This window comes from Centropristis striata, chromosome 6, assembly GCF_030273125.1.
Source record: "Centropristis striata isolate RG_2023a ecotype Rhode Island chromosome 6, C.striata_1.0, whole genome shotgun sequence".
NCBI lineage: Eukaryota > Metazoa > Chordata > Actinopteri > Perciformes > Serranidae > Centropristis > Centropristis striata.
The window spans coordinates 33,906,225-33,923,891 of NC_081522.1; the positions used below are offsets into that span (position 1 = coordinate 33,906,225).

General features: G+C 41.0%; 1 protein-coding gene across 1 annotated transcript; it reads right to left on the bottom strand.

Moving 5' to 3' along the window:
• Positions 1-151: 151 nt before the first annotated feature.
• On the bottom strand, positions 152-17,422 carry LOC131973454 (bile acid-CoA:amino acid N-acyltransferase-like). Its single transcript, XM_059335459.1, has 11 exons — positions 17,257-17,422; positions 14,531-14,724; positions 13,245-13,344; positions 12,965-13,155; positions 8,366-8,535; positions 7,804-7,923; positions 7,584-7,666; positions 7,268-7,358; positions 7,029-7,109; positions 2,858-2,999; positions 152-1,115 (listed from the first exon to the last, which is right to left on the bottom strand). Exons 1-11 carry the CDS (start codon positions 17,337-17,339, stop codon positions 991-993), a joined length of 1,380 nt encoding a protein of 459 aa, XP_059191442.1. The 5' UTR covers positions 17,340-17,422; the 3' UTR covers positions 152-990.
• Between the last annotated feature and the right edge of the window lie 245 nt (positions 17,423-17,667).

Genomic DNA, 17,667 nt, shown 5'->3' on the forward strand with positions numbered 1-17,667 from the left:
ATTTTTATTTCTATTCCATTGTTGATAGATTTTTTTATTTATCAGCATATTTCTGTAATTCTGAGAATTAAGAATAAGAATAAATAAAGATAAGTGAAAAAAATTAAACCAAAAGCATGCTTACATCAAGAGTTTGTCATGTTTTAATTACTGCACCAAAAATAAAATATACATTTTGTTTTAAACCAAAGGAGTTTTTTTTTTTTTACAAACCACCATCTCCCACACTGACTTTTAATAATCTCCTTTTTAATTTAATCACTGATTATTATTTTTTTGTTTTTCTTCGAGATGGCGACATTTGCCTATTTAACAGCTGTGAACACAAGCTTCTTGGGCTGCTGCTCTGCCTTCCAGATATCTTGAACAGCCCAGCATCAGATCAACTGTATTGGACTTTTTCTACATGTGTAAAATACACTTGTGGCATTAAGAAATTTCAGTGTCACATTGTTAATTTCTAGTAGGAAGTAGTCATGTCCTTTTACTTGAATTATTTAAAGTACTAAATGCAGAAAAATACTTGCCAATTTCTGTCAGTTGACTAATGGATTAATCAACCATTTCAACTGTATTTGTATGTACTGTTAGGTAGTTTAATATATGACAAAAACATCATATTTTCTAAGCTCTAAGTATATTTTGCATGCAAACATCAGAATTTATAATGTAATTATTAACTTGTGTTGTCAGATAATTGTAGTTAAGAGTAATATAGTTAGTCAATAAGAAGAAAATGCCAGTCTCACTGTTTTCTTGTTTTTTTCAATGTAAACAACTTTCTTTTGCCACTGTGAAAGCTGCCTTATTTTTTATCACAATTACTATTACTGAAATTTTTACCAGATACTTTCTAGCACAATAAAATTGACACATTTTTTTTGTGGTGAAATCATCAGAACAATAGATGAATTAAGTCATATCACATTATTCATGGGGAAAATCAATGGTGCTTTTACTTCCTAAACCAGAGGCACCCGAACTTAACGACTATAATCTTGAGAGGGAATCTGTGCCGCCATACAAACTCTCCTTCAGAAAGTTCAGCGTCTTCCTCCAGGCGTCTTCCTGAGCACGAGAATGTGCCACCACCTCTCCACCCAACAGAGCCATCCCTGCAAAGACAACAGACAACCAAAACATTGTTAGACCTCAAAACTTAAGTCCTGACTTGGCACCTTCATTTTTAAAGGTGCAATCTGTAATTACTTGCCTACACTTTCCAAAAAAAAAAAAAAAACCAGAGGGCAGTATTTCATCCTGTGCAAGTTATGCATGTTTTAGTTTATACAGTGATGACTGTAGTGAAGAAACTGGGACTAGGCGTTAGTTCAGGGGTTTATCACACAGTTCACACCGGAGTGCCGGCCAGAGCACCAACTTAAGGCCAATTAACATCTAGAGGGTCCAAATGATGAGGCAGGTGATGGCTAGTGCAGGTGATTTATTTCTGTCTTTGCAGGCAAGGTCATGTGTGGTTTTTCTAAAACAAAGGAATAATAACAAATATACAAATGAATAAAGAATAAAGAATAAACTCTTAATCTCTAATAAACATAATAAAGCAGTAAAAGTACCAAATGACTAAATCTCCATTTGTCTCTAATTAACACTATCCCACTTCTGAAACACACTTCACCTAACTTACTAACTTATTAACACATCTATAAACAACATCACATAGTAACATTTACACAACACTCACTGTAAACATCACACTTATAAGTCAGAACGATAACAATAACATAACATGTGACGTGACATACACTCGGACGACGGCAGGTGAGCTAAATGCTACAATTAACTGAATGGCAACCGCATGGCAAATATTACAGCTACACATCAGACCAACAGACATAATCTATGGCTACAGCAACTTAAGTACAGTAAATCAACATCATATACAGACATACTCACTTTCATTCACGCACAGACCACTTGAAGTGAAGTTACTTAGCTGCTTAGGCTATTGCTCACTCTGCCGCACAGTAAACCAGACAATGTACACAAAAATGTATTGTGAACTTTCCAAAATAGCATTAAGGCCTCTACATAATCTGATCTGAACTGGGTCCCAGCTCACATGACTCACTTCTCCTTCTCTGTACACTACAATGTGAGAGTACAGGGACTTGCTACAGTCTCTTAAATGCAGAATCTCAGTGCGAGTGTAGATCTGAAGGCAGACTGCACCATTCAGTACCCCATTTCAGACTGCCGTTTCAAGCCAAGATAATTGGTAAATCGACAATGGACTGTACTTGTAAAGCTCTTTTCTAGTCTTTGCAAGACTGCCAGTTTGATTCGAGGCAAGACAGAAAATACATGATGTACATTTGTGCGACCAACACCAGCGTACAACACCTGTCTCTACAACGAGAAACAGCCCGACGAGCATTTATTCTACATCATTGTTTTGAATTAACTAGTGGCTGCCATCGTTTATTGTACACAAACTGCCGCTGCCCTGTTACACAGCATTACCGTCTCAATGCCGGAATGCAATGTGAATAGTCACCAATATTAATACATGTCGCAGAATCACTGTAAATGTCCTCAGGAAAAATGAAGGCAGACTTTGTTACGGCACTTTTGTGAAACGCAGAATGAAAAGGGGTAATGGCTCACTATTGTCTTTATAGAATAGTATAGTATATAGTATAGTAGTAAAGTATATAATTAATATTAGCGTGTTAATTTCATTAGCTATCTCTTCAATACATAGATGTCTTAAACATAACATAAACACTGTCACTTCATTATATTCTGAAAAGTGTAGATTAATTCATTTTTATATTGTTTCAAACTACAAATCTGGCCATATCCTAGACATTGCTGAGTCTCAAGATAAACCTACCCATCTGAGGTAATTTGACTGATCGGAAGTTGCTGAATCTGACAAACGGCGTGAACGGAGGTTCAATCAGGTGACCGGTGTTTGGGTACAACAGAACAGTCAGCAGGTGACTGTTCCCGGCCCGCTCCATCATCTCCTTCATCTGAAAAACAGGAAGTATTAAACCAAAGTTGGGTTCCAAAATCGCATACTTACTTTTTACTTTAGTATGTCCGGCAGCTGCCTTTACAAAGTACCTACTGTTGCGTCCAATTGGGACATCTTACGTCATCATAACATCATGTCTTGAACTTTGACCCTCAGGCTAATAAATATGCTGTGCAGAGGATTGTGGGTCAGAATATCCAGAAAAGCATGGATACATAGTGGAAAACGCTTCCGGATGCAGCTGGACATCCTGGTATTTTTGGATTTTAAAGTATTTTGGTAAAACAATTACACAATGAATCTCATGTCTCTCAAATGGTTTCCTGAAGTGTTTCTTTTTCTTTTATTTGCACTGCTTGGTTGTTTTTCTAACATCGTTCGGTGTTTCACTATGGGAATCACCTTGTCGTCAACTACGGAAGCTCCGTAGTTGTCCGTTGTCCGTAGTTGTCCGTAGTTGTCCGTTGACCTGTCTGTCAGTGACAGACAGGTCAAACTGTGCAGGGGCCACGCCTTCTCCTATTACCACAGATATTCCATGGCCCTTCCTGAATCATTCTCACTTTCTTCCCATGAAGCTCCCTCAGCTCATTAAGGCCAGCTTGGATATCTTCTCAACTGTTCATAGACGAACAGTAAAGGACCACGTCACCGAACGCAGTTCCCAGCTCAAGTCTGGATTTGCTGAGTAAGTACTTCGTAAGAAGTTTACTTTGCCGTTACATGGATTAGTTCGAGCAGTGACCGCGTTAAGGCAAACTGCCCTGTATTTGTTTACTGGTGCATTTGGTTATTGTGTAACGTTAGCTTTATACCACTGGGACTCAGTTAGCATTAGCTTGTTAGCTGAGCCGGGTACCGGGAGTTCAGCTAACGCGTTAGGACGAGCTAAGTCTTATAGTACGCAGTTAGCGCGGGCTAAACCCTGTCTGGTAGCGCTACAGACAACATGGTTTGTATGGCAGAATATAAAACATTATTCCACTTTACAAGGCAAAATATCTTAAGCTACTACCCCCGCCAAAGGGTCGGAACCGAAGGCTAAAGAGGCTGCATTCTGCCTGTGCCCTGCATCATGCAGGACGTCCATCTGGGGCAGGGACCCTCACCCGATGTGCATAGGTTGCATGGGCGCTAAACACACTTAAGCATCTCTGGCTGACGCCTAGTCATGCTCTCACTGAGCGTCAATGCCGGAGAAAATATTGGAAAGGAGGCTGAGAGGGGCTGTGTCAAATAACCAGGAACCCTGTCTGTCAGGAGCCACAACAGCTGGGTGGACATGATGGATGCTGAATCCCCGGTCATGCCTCCACTTTTCGAGCAGCTCCTCAAATTGGGACCAGGCGCTGAGGACACAGAGGGCGATGCCAACTCTAACATCCTCAACATGGACGAAATGGAGGAAGAGGAGGATGACTCCATTTTTCCTGTTCAACAGTCCACTGTCATGGACCTCTCCCTCCGGGCTACGGTGGTGACGTCACTGCAGTGCAACTACAGGGGCCCTTTACCTGTCAAAACAAGACAGCTGGCGCGCATGCGCAGTTCACCCGTGAGTTCTGTTCACTGTTTTACAAGGGTACAGACTACAGTTTGCCATGAAACCACCAAGATTCAACCATGTGTTAGTTTCAGTGGCCAGGGAAGATTAAGCACATGTCCTAGAGGACGAAATAACATCCCTGTTACACAAACACGCTATCAGAGCTGTCCCGAGTGCAGAGGCTCAGCAAGGGTTTTACTCCAGTTACTTCTTCATCCCGAAGAAAGGGAGCTCATCTCTCCGTCCCATTTTAGATCTCCGTGTGTTAAACAGACACTACGAAAATACACATTCAGGATGTTGACATACAGGGTGCTTTGTCGTTCTTTTCGTCCAGGAGACTAGTTTTTGCAACAATCAATCTCTGGGACGCGTATTTTCACATTGCCATTTATCCCACACACAGGAAGTTTCTCAGGTTTGCATATCAGGGCAAAACCTACTGTGATGATCCCCTCCCCCTCTGTGTGTTGTGGCATTCTGGATTTCTCTTCCTGTGTAGGAGGAGCCACAGGACATGCCACTCCTCCAGTCTGCAGAGGCTGGAGGAGGCTGGAGGAGCACACCTGACTCCCGCCTTAATCACTGAGGTTATATAGAGGAGCTGAGGCCTCAGTTCTCTCTCTTCTCCTCCACAGCCACCACCTTGGTTTGTTTAGTTGGTCTGGTTATGTTGGTTTTGTTTAGTTGGTTGGTTACTTTGGCTTATACACCTGCATTTCACCACATCGCATGCATGCACACACCTCACCACTGATATACTGACTCACATAATTAAGTTTCTCTGTGTTGCTTACGGTTAATTAAATAAACATTATTTTATTATAACTTGAATACATGTGTGGTCTCCTTGTTTTGTTATGCTCTATGAGCCAGTTCATGACACTACGAATATCAAGCAAACCTGTTCGAGCTGTCATTAGCCTCGAGGGTGTTCAGCAAGTGTGTGGAGGCAGCGCTGTCTCCGTTACGCAACAGTGGCATCAGAATATTTTCATACATAGGCGACTATCTGATATGCTCCCACTCGGGGAGCAGGCAGTCAAACATTCCACTATGGTGATTAATCATTTCAGGGATCTGGGGTTCAAAATAAACTGGGCAAAGAGCCGGGTGGTACCTGTGCAATGTACAGCGTATTTGGGTCTCATCATTAACTCCCTATCTTACTGAGTCACTCTGTCAGAGGGGTGGTTATCGTCTATGTGCAGTGTCTCTCCCTCTTTCACTGGGGGAAAGATGTATTGTTCAGGACATACCTGCGCCTGTTCGGCCTCATGGCTTCAACGATATCAACATTGTACATTTGGGGCTTTTGATGATGAGGGATTTTCAGTGCTGGGTCTTGGCATTGCACCTGTGCGCGCCATCACCTCAGCCACAGCGTGAAAGTGACTCCGGCATGTGTCCGGCATCTGTTGAGAGAGCTCTAGCGTCTGGTGTCCCGCCGGGGGCAGTGTCGTCGAGAGTAACCATGACAACGGATGTGTCCCTGTCAGGATGGGGGGGCGACCATGTTAGGCAGAGTGAATGGCACATGGAGATCGAGGCTGGCTCAAGCTCCCAACAAACCTCCTGTACCTTTGGGGGGTGTTCTTTGCACTGAAGCATTTTCACCAGTTACTCCAAGGTCGCCATGTCTTGGTAAAAATAGACAATTCCACTGTTGTGGCATACATCAACCGCCAGGGTGCTCAGTGTCCACTGATTTTCTCCCTGTAGGACATAAATGTGCCTCTGGGTGTGGATGCTCTGGCTCACCCATGGCCAAATATGCTGCAAATATATTGCATTCCCCCTCTCAGCCTGATCTCCCCCACACTAGCCAGGGTGAGGGAGCAGGGCTTATCGCTAATCCTGATAGCGCCACGACGGTCATCCAAGCATTGGTAATGGAAATAATTCAGCTCCTGGCGGACGAGCCATGGCCTCTCCCCATACACAGAGATCTTCTGTCCCAGGCAAGCGGGGAGATCTACCACCCTCACCCAGATCGCATAGCTCTTTGGGCTTGGCCCGCAAGCGGTGGAACCAGAACGTTGCAGGCCTGCCTGCGCAGGTTATTGACACCAGTCAGAGTGCTAGGGCCCCGTCCACTCACTCTCTTTACAGTGGTAAGTGGCAGCTTTTTGAGGAATGGTGCGACACACTATTCCTTCTAAGTTCTCGGTGGTTGACCTGTCCTGCAAAAATTAGTAGATAAGGGGAAGCCTTCTCTACAATTGAAGTGTACGTAGCGGCCATCTCAGCTTGTCATGTGGCTTTGCTAAGCAGCATCCTTTAGTTAGTCTCTTCATGAAGGGTGCACACAATAAGCTGTCAGTTTCCAGGCCCCTAGTTCCTTTGTTGGACCTGTTGGCTGTGTTGGACGCCGTCTCTCATCACCCATTTGAGCCTATAGAGGCGGTGGAGATGAATTCCGCCATTCCTGCTAGCAGTTTGCACCAGGACAGAATGTGTTCATGTCAGTAAACTCACATCCAGTGCAGATTCTTGGGCAGCCATGTTCTGATCGTCCTCACCTACAACCAGCAACAGAGGACACTGGAGTCTTCCCACCTGCTCAGAGAACAACAGAATTTCAATTTTCATCACCAGCTGAAAATTTCTGCATCAACTACCATCACACCTGGAATCATTTATCGACGGAGATACATAACAGATAAATTCAAGTTTTAAGAAAATTGCTGAGATAAATTCTGTCTGGTGGTACTCACATCCACTTTGAGTGAGGGGTCTTTGGTGATGGGCAGGACCCAATTTCGCGAGATTACGTGGTTTTCCTTGGTAACCTGAGTCTTTGCATCACTGATTGGAAAAAAAATACAGAAAAATATGTCAGAGAGAGTGCAAAGTTTTGCCTGAGAGTTGAGGAATGATTATGGGGTCATTAAAGTCTTATGTGTTTATTCTCTGTGGACAAGGAAAGGCAGCAGGACATTTTAATGAAACAATCTGAAATGTTGAAATGTTGTAGTAAATTTTGAGTTGCTGGACACAGATCTTATAGTAACTGAAGGTAGATCAACTTACTCATTGAAGTAACTCAATACTTGCACCACAGGTCGATCAATCGGCTGCACATGGATCCCACTAATACACACTGCGCACCTGAGCTGGGAGACCACATACACACCGCATTTATATATGGTAAGACAGACAGAAACCTGAAATCAGAATTCATTTGATAGACAAAAAATAGTTAAATTAATAGTTCCAAAAGTAAACTTTATTTCTTCTATAGCCATCTTACTTTTATAACTTGGGAATAAACAGCCATTCTGAGGGTGACAGAGGCGCCAATGGAAAAACCCAACATGGCGATCCTGCTGCTGAGGATCTGAGGATGCCGCTCCAGGACTCCATAGGCCTTCTGTAGTCGTCATTGTTTTTTATAGAATTGTAATTGGTGTTAGTGTGATTTTTGGTGGATTTGCATATTTCACATTACCATGAATATCAAACCTGGTATCTTTGTAATAAGCAACAGACCCAGACTATCAGCTTTTCTTCCAGTGTCTGTCAGAAAGTTGACTTTACAAAAACTAAGTCTGTCTCAGTCAAACTCTGAATGACATTTCCTCCACTTTTTTTCTTTGCAACACTAGGCTCTGTAGAGGGTGATTAACCTCTGAACCTGTGTTGTCATTGTTAAATACACACAGAGATAACAGACACAGATGCGGGTGTCTGCAGCAAAGACTTTTAAACTTATATCTTAAAAGGGCACATTAGGTTTTGATCATTAATTTTGATTATTTTGGGCTTTTCACAAATAACGTTGTTTTTTAAATTCAGAAGCTAATCGATTTCACCTCAAAGTATGTGTCGTCCACCATCTTCCCAGTTTCCCTGACCACTTTAGGTGACAGGTAGGCAAGGGTCATGGCAGCGAAGCCATGGGAGGCCAGCAGTGCTGAACGGTACTCCACCAACTTCCCTGCACCCCCCCACAGGTCCAGGATGCCGGGGAAAGGTCCTGGTCCTTCAGATGAGTCAAAAAACCAAAATCAGTTTACAATTTACACAACAATACTGTTCATTTACATAAACAGAAGTGCTGGTGCAAAAATAAACTTATTTAATGTCTGAGAATATGGAAAATATGCTCTGAGTGAAATCCAAATAAAAGGATATAACCATATATAAAAAAATAGGGCCGGGACTCAATTAAAAAAATCTAATTAATTAGAGGCTTTTTAATTAATTAATCGAAATGAATCGCATTTTAATCGCATATAAATATTTGACCTGAGAACAGTGAGAAGTGATTTTTTTCATATGGATTTTTAGTATACCGTTGAATACCACATTAGCGTCCATGCTAGCTGCTATATGTTTTGCATTGAGGTGATACTTGAGGCTCGTTGTGCTGCGGTGATATGTGAATTCCTTCTTACATAACTTGCACACAACCATGCTCTTATCGACGCTTCCATCCGTTGGTTTTTTGTAACAAAATGTCCCATCATCCACAGGGCCAACCAAAGCGTCTCATCAGCTTCTTCCTTCATGTTCACTGTGGCTTGTTGTTGTCTGAACTCATGAACGCTAGTTGGTGCTCCAGTATAATCGGTCCGCCTGAAACTCATCCAGTGAGAAACGTTCCGCGGTGCAAAAATAAGTGTGATTAAAATGCGTTTTTAAATTTTTTTTAACGCGTTAATTTTTGTGTAATTAATTAATCTTAATTAACGTGTAAAGTCCCGGCCCTAATTAAAAGAGATAAATAGATGTGACTATTGAGCTTGTCGTGTAATTTGCTGGTCCAAGTTGTAGGTCAAATAGCTCATAAATTTGTTTTTAAAGGAGTCCAATTGGAAAAAATTACTTCTCTATGTTTAACAGTTATTCAAAAGCCCAGTTGGAAAACAGCTCAAAAAAACTCTCTAACAGGTCTCAAAAATCTTCAAGCAGGAGTCCAAGATGTTGTGACAACACTTTATTATCGATAAAAAGTGGAGAGAACAAATATAATACACACAAGGTGCAGTCCATAAGCTCTCTAACTCGAAATGAAACTTACATGAGGTTTTATAGAGAAATCACACACATCTGTCCATCCTATCATAAATATTCATTATGACCTTTCCTCCAATAAAATTTGTTGATTCTTTAGATTTCTCCTCCTAGGGGCTGCTCCAAATCCGCCCCCCTAGGTGCAGGTGGCATTACCTCATCTCCTGGCAGTGAGACACCAATATGTTTAGGGGTTGAAAATACTCAGCATAAGTGGCATTACCTTATCACTATGATTTTGAGTCATTCGTAAGTTCCCATAGGGCCTTTCTATGCTTTATTCAACTCAACTCAACTCAACTCAACTTTATTTGTAAAGCACTTTAAAACAACAACAGCCGCAACAAAGTGCTGTACATAAACAAACAGAACAAGAGACAATAAAATAAATAAAACAGGAAATAAACACTAAAATAAATAGATTTATTGCTTTTTAAAAGACAATTTAAAAAACAATAAATAAAAGCAAACCATAAAACACTAAAAACAAGAGCAGAGTCTCATGCGTGGTTAAAAGCCAAGGAATAAAAATAGGTTTTAAGATGACTTTTAAAAATGGACAGTGAGGAGGCTTGTCTGATGTGTAACGGTAGCTCATTCCATAGTCTGGGGGCTGCAACAGAAAAAGATCTGTCCCCTCTGAGCTTCCGTTTTGACCTCGGTACCTCCAGGAGCAGCAGATCAGCTGACCTGAGGCACCGAGCAGGAGCGTAGGGGTGGAGGAGCTCAGAGAGGTACAGTGGGGCGAGACCATTTAAAGATTTAAAAACAAATAAAAGAATCTTAAAATGGACTCTAAAATGCACAGGCAGCCAGTGGAGGGAGGCCAGGATGGGAGTTATGTGCTCCCTCTTACGAACTCCAGTTAAGAGGCGAGCAGCCGCGTTTTGCACTAACTGGAGCCGTGCGAGGGAGGACTGGCTGACTCCAAGGTAAAGTGAGTTGCAGTAATCCAGCCGAGATGTAACGAAGGCGTGGATTACCGTTTCAAAGTGCTTGTGTGTGAGAAAAGGCTTCACCTTAGCCAGCTGCCTGATATGAAAAAAGCTTGACCTCACAGCAGCGCTAATCTGACGATCTAATTTAAAATCACTGTCCATCTTAAAACCTAAATTTGACACAGTTGGTCTTATAAAATCTGCCAGAGGGCCCAAGTCAAAAGGAGGGGTCACACAAGAGCCACTAGGGCCAAACACTATCACTTCTGTTTTCTTCTCATTAAAATTTAAAAAGTTCAAGGCCATCCAGGCCTTGATGTCTTTGAGACATGACAGGAGCGGTGTGAGGGAGAAAGCATCTTTTTTCTTCAGTGGCACATAGATCTGACTGTCGTCAGCGTAGCAATGGAAAGGGATGCCGTGCTTTCTCAAGATGGAGCCCAAAGGCAGTAAATACAAAGAAAAAAGCAGGGGGCCTAAAATCGACCCCTGTGGAACCCCATACAGCAGTGGAGCGGGGCTGGACTCCGAGGTACCAAGGCTTACAGTTAAACTTCTGTCGGTCAGATATGACTTGAACCACTCTAGCGCAGTACCACCGATGCCCACTAGGTGGCGTAACCGAGCCACTAGGATGCTGTGGTCCACGGTGTCAAACGCTGCAGTCAGGTCCAACAGAACAAGAATTACATGGTCACCGGAGTCATTAGCCAGGAGGATGTCGTTAAAAACTCTGAGTAGAGCTGACTCTGTGCTGTGCATAGTTTTAAAACCAGATTGAAACACCTCCAGGACACCATGTACATCAAGAAAAGACTGTAACTGACCGTATACAACCTTCTCCAAGACCTTAGAGATAAAGGGCAGCTTGGAGATAGGCCTAAAATTGGCCAGCACGCTGCGATCTAGGCCAGGTTTCTTAAGTAGGGGCTGCACCACTGCATGTTTAAAACCTCGAGGAACACGACCAGTAGACAGACTACTGTTGATTACATTTAATACAGACTGCCCTATACTGGGGAAAACCTCTTTGAAGAAACGTGGGGAGACAGCATCACAGGGAGAACCTGATGGCTTAATATGGCCAACCAGATCCTCTAAAAAAGACAGAGACACTGGCTCAAAACCATCAAAAGCTGCAGAACAAGGAGCAGTGACTGAGGGGTCAGATGTAGGAGCAGAGATGAGGGCCCTAGCAGTAGCAACCTTGTCAATAAAAAAGTGCAGGAAGTTATTACACATTTCAGGAGATGTCTCCAAGCTGACAGGCTGTGGAGCATTTAGAACAGAGTCAATGGTTTTGAATAAGACACGCGGGTTGTGGTGGTTGGTCTCAATGATGTTTGCCAGGTATTCTCTTTTAGTCTCTTTAACGGTTGTCTGGTAGCGGCGCCAACAGTCTTTAAGGATATGGAAGGAAACCTGCAGCTTGTCCTTCTTCCACTTCCGTTCAGCTCTGCGGCATTCCCGCCTAGCTTCACGGGTTCTGTCGTTAAACCAGGGCTCAGATTTAGCTTTAGGCTGCACAGTTTTTAATGGAGCCACAGAGTCCAGTATGGTCCTGCAGGAGGAGTGAAACCAGGAGCTGAGCTCCTCAGTGTCAGCAGAGACAGGAGGCACACAGAGCTGGTCAAAAGCCACAGAGAAATGACCAGCAGTGCAAGAGTTAAAAATCCGACGTTTCTGAACAAGAGCGCCGGATTTAAATTCAGCACAGGAAAAAGCGACTTCAAACAGTACAGGCAAATGGTCAGAAAACACATCGTCACAGATCTCCAAGTTAGACACAGATAAACCATGAGAAAGGACGAGGTCTAAAGTGTGTCCATGCTCATGTGTGGGACCAGACACACACTGCACCAAATTAAAAGAGTCAATAAGGCTCAGGAAGTCCTTCACCAGCGGCTTTTCAGGACAGCACACGTGAATATTAAAATCCCCAAGGAAAAGGGCACAGTCATATTTCGGCATAATCTCAGCCAGGAAACCAGAAAAGTCATTCACAAAGTCCTAGTATTCACTATGATTTTGAGTCATTAGTAAGTTCCCACAGAGTCTTTCTATGTTCTTATCTCTCACTCATCTCTGTTTGTCATATACAAAGCCTTTTTTATTTTTCATTTCTCACTTATTGTATGCTACTGTATTTAGCCCTTGTTAATGCTAATAAGATCACAGGTGTTTTTTCTGGCACAAACTTAACATGCTTATCTAGGCCTTATTTTACTTCTCCTCTCTTCCAGTACTTCTCCACCTTTCAGTTAAATCTCTGCAGCATTTTGATTATACATATAACATCATATAGATCACTCAGGGTTACATTATTTAATCACAATTTGTCATACAAATAGCTACGTAGTCCCTCTAGAGACCCTCATAAAGAGATACTAGCTAACTCTCACCACATTATTTACTCTACAAGCTCCACTCAGAGGACACCTCCCTCCAGACTCCTACCTGAGGGGAGGAAAAGGGTCGCAGAGAGTCTTTCCTCTGTGATCGGGATCCTGACGACACCAGGTGCCATGTACCAGCGCTCCACCACCACACCAGCCAGTGGCACCTGATCCACCAAGCCCTCAGTCTGATGACCCTGGTACACAGAGATTTTGACCACCATGGGAGTCTGGACATTGATCTTCTTCATCCTGGGGGGTGATGGGAGAAAGTTGATTCTGAAACTGATAAGGTCATATAAATTGGGCAATTTCTGTCAACCCTATCTTTGTTGGCCTACCGGAGCCCAGGTTTGCTTCCTGGAACTGGTCTGAGGCTCCAGAGTAGACCCATTGGTTCAACTCCAGAATATGTCCCGCCCAGACTGGGATCCTCTGAAACTGTAAAGGAAAAGACATTTTGATGTAAAGCTAACACTTTTATAGAGTCATGGAGCAAGTATTTTTATTCTTCATTTAAAGGAGCTGTACACCACTTAAGAAAAGTACCTTAGTGTTACTGACAAAATGCTCAGATTTTTTTTAATTATTCAATTATTATTTATGTTTTGTCATCTCTGAAGTCAGCAAAAGCCAACTCCTGTTTTACACATTTATTTTTTACTACAGCTAAGAATGAGTAAAAATGCCATTCAACAGTGAAACATTTTGCCACTTTTCTCTTCTACATGGATGCACGAGCATTGTGGTTGTAACAAATGTTGGCTTGATTAATTGAACTTCATTAAAGCTCAAGTCAACCAGTTCTTATATACAGTGGAAAAAGTTTGTTTTTGTGCATCATTTTGATACAGTTGTGGAGAAAGTACTTTTATTCTTTACCTTAGTAAACAGAATGTACACCACTAAAGGAAATGTTCAAAGTCCTGCATTGAAGCCAAAGTATCTGAGTGTTATCAACATCATGATCTGAAATTGTCAACTGTTAGTGTACAACAAATTAAAAATTAACCCTGTGAAAAGACTTGTACAAATAAATGAATCTGGTAACACTTTACAATAACCATCATTTATAAATGGTAAACAGATAGTTTATTAATGTTTAATCATCATTTATGAACAGTATATAGGCCATTTAAAATGATAAATACATAATTTATTAATGTTTAACTAACTAAATAATTTATAAATGGCTAATAGATGGTATATTTATGTAAGTTTATAGTTACTTTACCATTAACAAACAATTGAATTATAATTAATCGTTTATTAATAGTTTTAGTTGCACTCATTTTAACATTTTTAACACCATATTAAGTATGTTAATGATTTTGAAATGATTCATATACCTTTAAGAAATTGGTTAAAAACATTTAACAATTAATATGTATATCAAATATGTATAGCACTTTGGAAATGGTTAATAATTGGTCTATAAACCATCTATAAACATTACTTAGTTGGTTATTGTAAAGTGTTACCATGAATCTTTATAAACCCAACACAGTGAATTATACACAAATACTGTCTCCGTCTCTTTCTGTTCATGCATTTCCATAGTTTCAAAACAATATATGTTTTCAAACTCGACAATGGGAACATTTTTATATTAATTTTCCTGAATTACCGTTTACTGTCCCGGTAGCATTGGCGGTGTAGTGAGAAAATGCCTCCCAGCTGTGTCCATGGTCACAGGTGTGGAGGGCCTGGATGGTCAGCTGGAAACCAGGAAAGACTTTCCGGACCAAGATGATAAACTTCTCGTCCACAAGCCCTCTGGATGGCTGGACCGACAGCTTCACACAACACTTTCTGTCCATCCTGAACAAGGCAGACGCATAAACACAATCTGCAGCACAAGGTGTCCTGGAGATAGCAATGTACCAACAATGCAGCTGACCACACCTCCTGGTGAATTACACTGTCCAAACAAATCATCGTAATCAATGGTTTCTGGTTGTTCAATCCAAGCACATTTAAACAACAAAAACGTCTCCAAAGTGCTGTACATAGAGTCAACAATAAAACAAACATTTCCATATACCAATCAGCAATAAATAATAAGTGTATAAATATAAAATGATGCTATAAATAAAACAATACAATCAAACAGATAAACATAGTAAAATAAATAAAAGGCATAGTTAAAAGTAGTAAAATAAATAGAAGAAAAGACACAGAGGACCACAAAACTCATGCAAAGCTAAAAAGCCAAGGAATAAAAATGGGTCTTATTTTGTTCTTTTCTCCCCTGTGTACCAAGCTATCCATTACAGCTGCTGGCTGTCTGGGGTTAATGTGTTACTCATGCATCATTTTTTACTGAAGAAAACAGGCAAATAAAATAACCAGTTGCAGACAAGGTATCCCGGAGATGGCAATGTGCCAACAATGCATCTGATCTATCTCAAATGTCCTTGCCAGAGCTTTGTGCTTTTATAATCACTGTTTTATGATTATTGATTGTAATTTAGTTTAATTGCCATTAACCAAGCTAGCCATTATAGCTGCTGGCTGTAATAGCTGCTGTTTTGCTCTTTCATTCTTTACTCTTGTGGACTCTATATCCACTAGATTTATTTCTGTATTGCAGCACCCATTAAGAAGCAGTGTTGATCATTGATGTGGTCACCTCATGTTCTCAAATTGTCAACAGTCAAAGTCCTCCACGCAAAATAACCTTTTCCTTATTGCGTAAGTTATTTCTTTACAAATAATTGACTCTTTATAAAACCCAACACAGCTTAACTTAGAAAATTATCATTAGTTAGCCTATTTTTCATCATTGAGTATTTTTACTTTTAATATTTTAAGTAGATTTGTCTGATTGTACTTTTATTATATTAGCTTTTTAATTGACTTTTACATGTAAAAAGTATATTATAGTGCAGTATAATAACTTTTATCAAAGTAAAGGGCCGGAATTGACTGACTTTAAACCAGGTTTTTATTGGTCAGTGGCCCAATTGCTTTCGTCTGCCTGGACATAGCAATTTATTTTTATTTTTTAACAGATACTTTCTTCACTGTCAACATTTTGTGATGTTATATCAATCAATAGTACTCATCACTGCACAACAAGAGTTTTCTCAAATCTTTTCACTCACATTATCAACACATCATATCCTTTTACCATCCAGCATTTGTTACGTTGAGATAAAAAATAATAATAATACATGACACAACTTGACAAGAAATATATTGTGTCTGCATACAATGATTCTCCTATCAACTATTTAGTATCACATTAATGTAAGGGCCCCATATTTTCACAAATACCTCCTCATCTGCTCATAATTGGCTATGTTATATTATTTCCAGTGCCTTAGAATATTCAATAGCAAAATGCAGCCTACACCGGAGAGTGTTGAGTAACTTCACTACCTCTGTTATTATACCTGATACACAAGAGCACGGTTTTTAATAAATAAAAAAAAAAACATTTTTTCTTTTTTGTTATGAGTTATTATTATTATTTACCCATAAAATGCATGTGTGACGTGTGCCCCTACTCTTATCAGATCTCCAGCTAACATCAGCTACAGTCAGAGAGGGTTAGCTGCAGAGCTGCAGACAGGAGACTCCATGTGGTGTAAGAGGTTGGCTGAGTTTGGTGGCCCTCTATTGGAGAACAAAGCAATTCAGAATGCTGTTGTTTTTACATTGAAAGCAGTCCAGTATATGAATAAAGTCCATCTGTGGCATACCTGTGTTCCCAACACACTTTTTTACCCTCAGCCATCTGGCATTGTCTCAAAATGTATCTAATCAAGTATAACAGCGAGTTATGGGCTGATATAAACGCCTCCTTGTGTACAAAACATACATGAAACATGAATATAGAGCATGACTGAGGATGTGTTGTACCTTCAGAATAACATGTAACATTATAACCAGGCTTGTAAACGGGGAAACTATGGATAACTATTGTGGCATCTCACCTAAAGAACGGCTAAAAAAACAGCTCACCCTTGAGTGTGAGATTAGTGACATAACGATGCCCTCCATTTCACATTGGAATTGTCATCAGGCTATGGCAGAAATAAATTCTTCCATTTCCCCAACAAAGCAAAGCTGTGTTGCCACAACTCCCAGCACAGCCAGGTACAGCATATCATATCGAAGCCCCTTCTCCTGCAGCCGCTTTTTCACTCCATTAAACTTTTTGCAACTTTGAGTGATGTCTTTTGAGAGACCCTGGAAGAAAGATATCCAGTTTCCGTCCTTCGGCTCCTTCTGCTACTCCAACAATATCGACATTAATTTTGTGTCTCACTATGGAAAAAAGATTGACTCCCGTATTTCCAGACAAGCCTAATACATAGACTGTATATAAATAATGGACGTACTCACCATGACGTCACCCATTGGTTTGTGGACTGCCCGTTGGAAGCCTCGAGTTCAGCGTTACACTCGTCGCCATCTTGCATCGCCATCTTGCATCGCCATCTTGTTTCCAATGCGCGAAGCAGACCATAATTGGACTGTGGCGGAGCGCGAGGGATCTGACGACACTGACTACACGCCTCTCTACACCGGCAACCCGACTGAGAGAAGCCGCTGCTAATTCATGTTAGCATTAATTGGAGCATTAACTGGGATGTTAGTTGTGGCTAGCAAAAAAACAAAAACAAAATGTATCTTTCTTACCTCAGAAAACTGAGCAGCGACTCCGTGGAGCGTTTGTTAGTCCAGCCAAACGCTGAACAAGACATTTTTACTGAACAAAACGTTCAAATAAACTGTCATTAAGTGAAAATACAG